Here is a 7,510-nt window from a genome sequence, read left to right on the forward strand (position 1 = left end):
AAAAAAACATTGAGACTGGGGTAATAGATAATTTATAACAAAAAAAGACTCATCTACCACTCCACAAAAGGCGCAGTGAATCCTTTTTTATTATTATTTAATATAATTTAATATTAATTTAATATAAAGATTGACAGGGTAAAATCGATGTAGAAATTTAAAAGATAGCATACCTCTTTTAACCTTATTAGTGATTAGATATTTCTGGGTTAAATGTCCTTACTTGCCCTCACCAACATGGCGAACTGTGGACGTTCTTACGCTGAACGAGTCGCTTTTAAATGACGCAGCATATTATAGCACATGAGATGACAGACCTACTGCAAAGGCAGCAGTTTAGAGGTAGTTTTCTCTTTCATATTTGTAATTCTGCTCTTTTTGAAGTAAATTATGACTCTTTTATGGGCCGTTTTATAACATACGTCGGTATGCTCGTTTATGGTGTTTTGCATATTTTGATAGTCAGACTCTGAATCCAGCTGTTGTTTGTGAACTTATTAAGACGTAGATATCGTAAGTTAACCTGTATTGCATGTTAAATAATATGGAAGTAATACCTTTATACAATAAAATAACTGTCAGAGCTAATGATACCACAGGCAAAAATGACATAAAGGTTGTTAGTTGCCATCTTTGGTAGAAAGCTATTCTAGCCATCATAGTCGCGGTTAAACGCTCATACGGTAACCACAAATTGTGTCTAAATTTTAACGGGTTTTGTTACATCGGTTGTGTAGGTGTTATTTAAATTGTACGAGTTCTTCTCTGGATGGCGATTCATCTCAGTGACTCGAATCTTTTGAATCAGTTCACTTAAAAGATTCGCCCACGGTTTCGACCAGTGGCCCTATATAAATAAGTAATTTGACTATTCACTTAAGCAGTTCTTTAATTGTTTATTACAATATGTATACATAAGGCTCCAGAAAGGTTTTACGCAACATGTCATTTTAACGTTTATCAATTGTTGAGCATCCTTTTTCAAGCCCAAATAAATTATGAATTTCAAACACATTGTTGTATAATTTTAACTGAATGTTCTGTCATTTTTACACAACAGTAGTGGAGATATCCAAATCTGTTGAGTTAAAAACTGTCTCTCAATATTATTTGCTACTCCAGGATCTTCAGATTAAATGGCCACAGATATGGCCAGTGCACCTGCAGTGCAGGAGAGAAGCCATGAATGTGCAAACAATGAAAATGAGTCTGCAAAGGATGAAAATGAGTCTGCAAAGGATGAAAATGAGACCGTACAGACTGGAGAAACTGAAACACTGTCTAAAAGACAAAGGAAGAGACTTCTTAAGAATCAACAATGGGAAGAACAGAGAGAACTTCGCAAGTAAGCTGTGTTGTTTTTGTATTATTTATACATATACATATTATAGACACTTATTAGTATTAGTATTATTAGTATTATATAGGTTTTTCATCTAATACTTAAATTTTATTTCAGTTATTGATTTGTAATAGTTTTAGTTAATCAAAAAGAACAACACTACAAGTAACCATTCAAAATGTTTGCTCTAATAATACATGGTTAAGTGGCTCATGCTGATATTATTTTTATATGAAGAGTCATTCTATAATTTAGGGTACATTTCACATCAGCAAAAAGAGAAAAAACAGTATGCTTTCTAAATAAAACAATAACAGTAACATAGTTGACGCATGTAACATAGTAAGTTGACAGGTAACATAGTTGACAATTTCACCAATTTGCTTCATAATTTCAATGGCAGGCCTTTTCTGGCCAACCAAATGTTATTTTCTCGATATGGTTAACCTCACATTTGAATATCTATTTGAATTAAAATCATAAAAACATTGCAAACCATAACAATGTGCCCAACGTAGTTGATGAGCAGTTAATATACTCCTTGACAATAGGTCATTGGAAATAAAGAAAAAAATAATATGATATATACCATAATGTATTCAAAATATCTGCCGCAGAAGAAAATGACATCACATGATGCTGGTCACATGGTTTTGGGATAAACCATTTTTTTAGTTTTCAGAGGGTGTTTGGTTAGTAACATAATTGACAGACATAAATAAAATGAAATATTTTCTTATTGGAAAGGAAATTAAATTTAAACCCAATCTATGTTTCTAAGGTATTTATAAATTTAATATAGATAATCTTGACTTTAACATTTTTTATTCATTATTATTTTGAACTCAAAACTAACTTAAAAAAGTCGACATTGAAAAAACTGTAATTTTAGGGACATAAAGGCAATTTCAAGCAAACTGAAAAACGGGGTGCATAAAATATTGGTGTGAGATTATAATGATATTTTTGAAGAAAATGGTTAGAAATATAATTATCATCAATGGACATGAAATTTACCCTAAATTATAGAGTGTCCCTTGTCATAGTGCTGTTGGGGTTTAATGTATTTTTTCCCCCTGGATGTACAGACAGAAGCGGAAAGAGAGAAAACAGCAGAGGAAACTGGAGAGACAAGCGCAGGCTGACGACGGAGTGGAGTGGACAGGAAAGAAGCGTTTGCGCAGGTCGGCAGAGCCCAGCTCTCTCAGACTGGTCATAGACTGCAGCTTTGATAACCTCATGGTGCTCAAGGTGAGCTCTGCCCCTTCACAACATCTGTAGTAGCAACAACTTCAGTAAAAGGCTTCTTACAACTCTCTTTGCTCACTTTCATAATGCAATCTAGCTGTTGCACTGAAAAATCTTGTTGAAAGGTATTTTAAAGAACTAAATGTAATAAAGCTTGCATATTTATTTCTTATTGAGTAGGATGTAAAGAAACTTCACAAGCAGATTCAGAGGTGTTATGCTGAGAACAGACGCACCCTACATCCTGTACAGGCAAATGTTTCCTTCATATACATATATATATTTATTGAAAATGTGATTTTTAAAATCAAACATAAAGCCTTAACAGCCTTTTCATATTTACAGTTTTACCTCACAAATCATGGCGGTCAGTTAAAGCAAATCATGGATGAAATTAACAAAGGCTGGGTCAACTGGAAGGTAAGATGTGAAATGACACTACTAATAATAAATATTACAAATATTTATTTTGTTCACACTTTTGTAAAGTCATCTGACAGTAAATGTCAATTGCTGTCGCAAAACTGTTGTTTGCTGCAGACATCTTAGCAACACAAAAATGTGAAAACTAGTTCCGCCTGAATAAGGGTTTTTTCAATGCTCAAAACTGTTTTGTGGTCTTGTTAATAATCTTTTGTATATTTTTAAACCAACTGTCACCCACACAAGAAGAAAACGCATTAATTCTGCACAAATCATGATTCTTAATGCAAATTTTACCTGAATTGGGTTGAGCTATATGAGAACATTTGATGTATGAAAGTTGGATAATGGAAAGCGATGCCTTTAACACATGTCATTTCAATGTGGTGTAGGATGTCCATGTCAAGCCTGAAGCGTTTCATGAAATCATGAACAAGGACGACCTCGTCTACCTCACGTCTGATTCACCCAATGTGCTGCAAGAGCTGGATGAAGCCAAAGCCTATGTGATTGGAGGTCTGGTGGACCACAACCACCATAAGGTGAGTGGCTTGTTGCAGGAAGGAAATTTACCATAAGTCAGTGTAATTTACCTGAAAGTCACATAAAGTAATTTCACTGGCCCTGCTTGCAAGGAGATTTTATTCTGAGCTGAATATAGGGTGGCACTTGTCATAAGTTTTTATTTTTACACTGAAGTCATTACAAGCTCTTGGTTTTGGTGAATTCAAATGCTTTATTACAGGGAATCACATTTGGTCGAGCCCAAGAGCTTGGCATTGCTCATGCTCAGCTTCCTCTGGGCAGCTTCGTCAAGATGAATAGTCGCAAGGTGCTGGCTGTCAATCATGGTGAGATGCCCTTTTTTTACATTCTCTCTAAGCCCCGTTTACACCTGGTATTATGTGTTTTGGTTGATCGGATCACAAGTGGACGAGGGAGACACATTCCCGTTTACACCTGGTGTTTTAATCTGTCTCTTTTTTCCACTTTCAACCACTTCTGTCCTGATTTCTTAGGGGGGAGGGCCTATAGATGGGTAAATGTATGAGCTTTTTTTTTTTTTTTTTTTTTTAAGATCTTTCGATCTACTGGACGAAATAAGCATATGCTTATATTATTTACATATTACACATTTATAGCATACCAAATGGGTCTTCAGCCAACAAAGTTTAAATTCCATCTAGCTAGCGTGCTTCCCATAATGTTTACGCATTAGGTCGGTAGGCAGAGAGTAGGTGGTCTTTTGTGGCTGTTCGTATGCATTTGACAACATGAGTGTCTACACTACAAAAGCAGTCCAGTCAAAACGTTTTTGACCACCTCTGGAACTGGTCGAAAGTGGATGAGCTCAAAACATTTTAGACCTGTATTTTAGACCCCCCTTTTACACCTGTATTTAGTGTCATCCACTTGATGAAATCGCTTCTTAATGTCAGGTGTAAACAGATATCCATTCAAATGACACTTCTTCTGTACTGTATGGAGGTTTCTACCATGGAATGAAAAATAAAAAGTGGTAATTGTCTTTATATCTCACAATTCTGAGAAAAAAATATAAACTTGGATATAAACTTGCAATTCTGACTTTTTTTTTCTCTCAGAATTGTGAGATATAAACTTAAAAATTGCAAGTTATAAAGTCAGAATTGTGAGCTGACTTTTTTTCTTAGGACTTAACCATTTATATCCCAATTCTAATTGTGAGACATAAACTCACAATTGTGAGGGGGAAAAAAAAGTCAGAATTGTGAGATAAATAAGTCACCATTTTTTTTAGTTAAATTTAGTTAAATAGTTCCATTTTTTTTATTCTATGGTGGAAACAAGTTTCCATAGTAATATACTACTTTTAAGTTTCCCGCTAGAAATTAACAAATCATTTTCTGTCCTGCTGCAGTTTTTGAGATCATCCTAGCATTCCTGGAGAAACGAGACTGGCAGGAAGCTTTCTTTACGGTTCTGCCACAGAGGAAGGGAGCTGTGCCAGTGGGCCAAGAGAACAAGCTTGGAGAGGAAGACTCTGATGAAGACTCAGACACAGAACTTCCAACCTCAGAAAAGGGAACGGACTCAAAGAACCAGTCAGATAGCAAACAAGAAGAGCACAAACCTTTACTAAACCAATCAGATTCCAGCGAGCGAAACACAGCATAGAGAGACGTAACAAAGAGATGTAACAACTTTATGCCGTTTCATCTTTTTTTGAAAATTTTTAATTGGTTGTTTTCTGATATTTTTCCTTTTAGTTTAATAATATCTCAGTATGAATTTTGAGATGGTTTATGCAAAAGCTTGGACTTGAAGGTGTTTTTGTTTAAATATTTTATGAGAAAAACTAAAAAATTGAGAAATTACCTTTTTTTTTTTTTTTTTTTTTTTTCAACCTTTTCCATTAAAAACCAATAAAGTGTAAATCTTGTGAAAAGAAAATAAATGAACAATTCCAGTATTAATTGTTTTAGAACAATGAGGCTTTTGTTCATTGTAAACATTTGATGACTTTGACCAGCTGATGTAGAGAATATTTTTATCCTATAAATTCATACTGTTGACTAACGTGTAGATTTGTTATGTTGTCTTAAATCGCATTCCTGTAATTGAAAGGATAAAAATGAAACCAAACTGAAACAGAATCTGCATATTTGTTTTTGCTGTTCTGCCACAGTGAGATTTCTACATGTGGGCCAAGAGAACAAGCTCGGACACGGCAAGACTCAGATGTAAGCCACCCAATCTCAGAAAAGAAAAAAAGACCAATCAGACAGCAAAAGATGGTACACAAAACTCTGTTAAAACAGTCCGATTCCAGTAAAAGGAATATAACAAGTGGGGTGAAACTTGATATTCAGTCTTTTTTTCGTTTTGCAATTGTTTTTCTTTCATATGTTTGTTCAGTTTAAGTTTAATGAAATCTCGCATGCATTTGAGATGCTTATGCATTTGGATGTTTTTGTTGAAGCAAATTTGATACAGAATGTTGCTTTTTCAGTCTCAGACATTTAAAAGGAAATTGTTTAGTTTAATTCTTAATACATATAAATATAGTATTACATTACATATTATAGTATTGCATACATACTACAGTATATTCTATATGTTGTGAGTTGGGGAAAGTTACTTTTGAAAGTAATGAGTTACTTTTTAGGGAGTAACCCAATATTGTAACTAATTGTGTTAGTTACTTTTCATGGAAAGTAATCTGTTACATTTGTGTTACTTTTCTCACATGGACTAGGCTTGTTTGTTTTTTAATAACACAAAATTGGCAAATATAATGGCCCTTTCACACCAAAAGGGAAATAAATAAGCCTCAGGCTGGAAGAAATGCAAATTCACGTCTGTACAGTAGAGGGCGCAGCTCAAACAAACCTTTTTTAGTTGTGCTGCCATTCTGGATTGCAGAACTGATTCATTGAAGAAATTGGTTAATAAAATGAGATTAAATACATAAAGTAGGTCCATATTTGTAATATTTAACATATATAATTATTTGCAGGTTTTCTTAATATTCTGAGTTTGCATTTCATTGTTTTTATTTATTTTGAGGAACACTGAATCTGTCTTTGTGCAAATGAGATGAGAAAATGCATGTTCACATTTAGTCTAGAACTACAATAACCATTTTCTGCACCTCACTCCTAATTTCTGTCAACATATGGGGACAGGAGAGGTGTCTGTCAATAAGACTTGCATAATATGTTACTCTACTAGTTACTTGAAAAAGTAATCTGATCACGTAACTCACATTACTTGTAATGCGTTACTTCCAAAACTGCAGCTAATAGATCTAAATGTAGTTGAATGATAAAAATATTTATTATTGTGGATCACTCTATAGTGCATAACTGTGCAGACATGCTTGTGTTGTTGAAGCAATAAGTTTTGCATTATATTTGAAAACTACTCTAATTGTCCCCTAGATGTCACTATATACCTATACTTGATTTCATCAAATAAACTTGAATTATTAGTTTGATTCAAACGATTCCCCCCCCCCCCCCCCCCCCCCCCCCCTTGATATTTTTGTTTTTCATAGTTCTTAATTGGTATGACTGTTTCACAATATTGCCAGAGCATCACAGATAGCAATTTTTTTTTCTTCTGTTAATATTAATGTGTCCGTCCCATTTTAATTAATTAAAATTAAATTAAAGAGACAACATAAATGACATTTGTGGACATTTAGAGAACATAAACGTATATATTCGTATACATATATGATGTATTTCTTTTATGAGGGCTTTCTTTATCGTGAATAACTGTCTTTTTCAGCTCAAACCCTCATTTGGAACACTATTCCGTTGAACAGAGTAAAACTGCCCGGGGCTTTAACTGTTTTCAGGAGGAGGAACAGGTTTATAGTTTTGGTGCTCCCTTTCCACTAGGGCAGGAATGCAACCAGATACATGACAGTTCAGGTTAGATTCAAGATAAATAGCCATTTAGCCACTTGCAAAAATTAATCAGATATGTTGTCTAGTAGTTGGATCTTAT

The 7,510-nt window shown here is 34.2% G+C and overlaps 1 protein-coding gene across 1 annotated transcript; it reads left to right on the plus strand.

The window, feature by feature from the left end:
* Positions 1–251: 251 nt before the first annotated feature.
* trmt10a (tRNA methyltransferase 10A) lies at positions 252–5,649 on the plus strand. The gene is made up of 8 exons (XM_051901376.1): positions 252–342; positions 1,123–1,345; positions 2,431–2,593; positions 2,771–2,842; positions 2,936–3,010; positions 3,406–3,555; positions 3,759–3,864; positions 4,914–5,649. The coding sequence occupies exons 2-8, from the start codon at positions 1,137–1,139 to the stop codon at positions 5,168–5,170; spliced, it is 1,032 nt and encodes a 343-aa protein (XP_051757336.1). The 5' UTR covers positions 252–342; positions 1,123–1,136; the 3' UTR covers positions 5,171–5,649.
* Positions 5,650–7,510: the final 1,861 nt, after the last annotated feature.

This window comes from Ctenopharyngodon idella, chromosome 7 (assembly GCF_019924925.1).
Source record: "Ctenopharyngodon idella isolate HZGC_01 chromosome 7, HZGC01, whole genome shotgun sequence".
NCBI classification, from domain to species: Eukaryota; Metazoa; Chordata; class Actinopteri; order Cypriniformes; family Xenocyprididae; genus Ctenopharyngodon; species Ctenopharyngodon idella.

What these genes read in the sequence shown, in the direction of transcription:
- trmt10a (XM_051901376.1), top strand. Translation starts at nt 1,137, where the DNA reads ATGGCCACAGATATGGCCAGTGCACCTGCAGTGCAGGAGAGAAGCCAT. An exon ending in GCACCCTACATCCTGTACAG is followed by an intron (nt 2,843 to 2,935) that starts GCAAATGTTTCC and finishes TCATATTTACAG; the next exon opens with TTTTACCTCACAAATCATGG. An exon ending in AAGGCTGGGTCAACTGGAAG is followed by an intron (nt 3,011 to 3,405) that starts GTAAGATGTGAA and finishes AATGTGGTGTAG; the next exon opens with GATGTCCATGTCAAGCCTGA.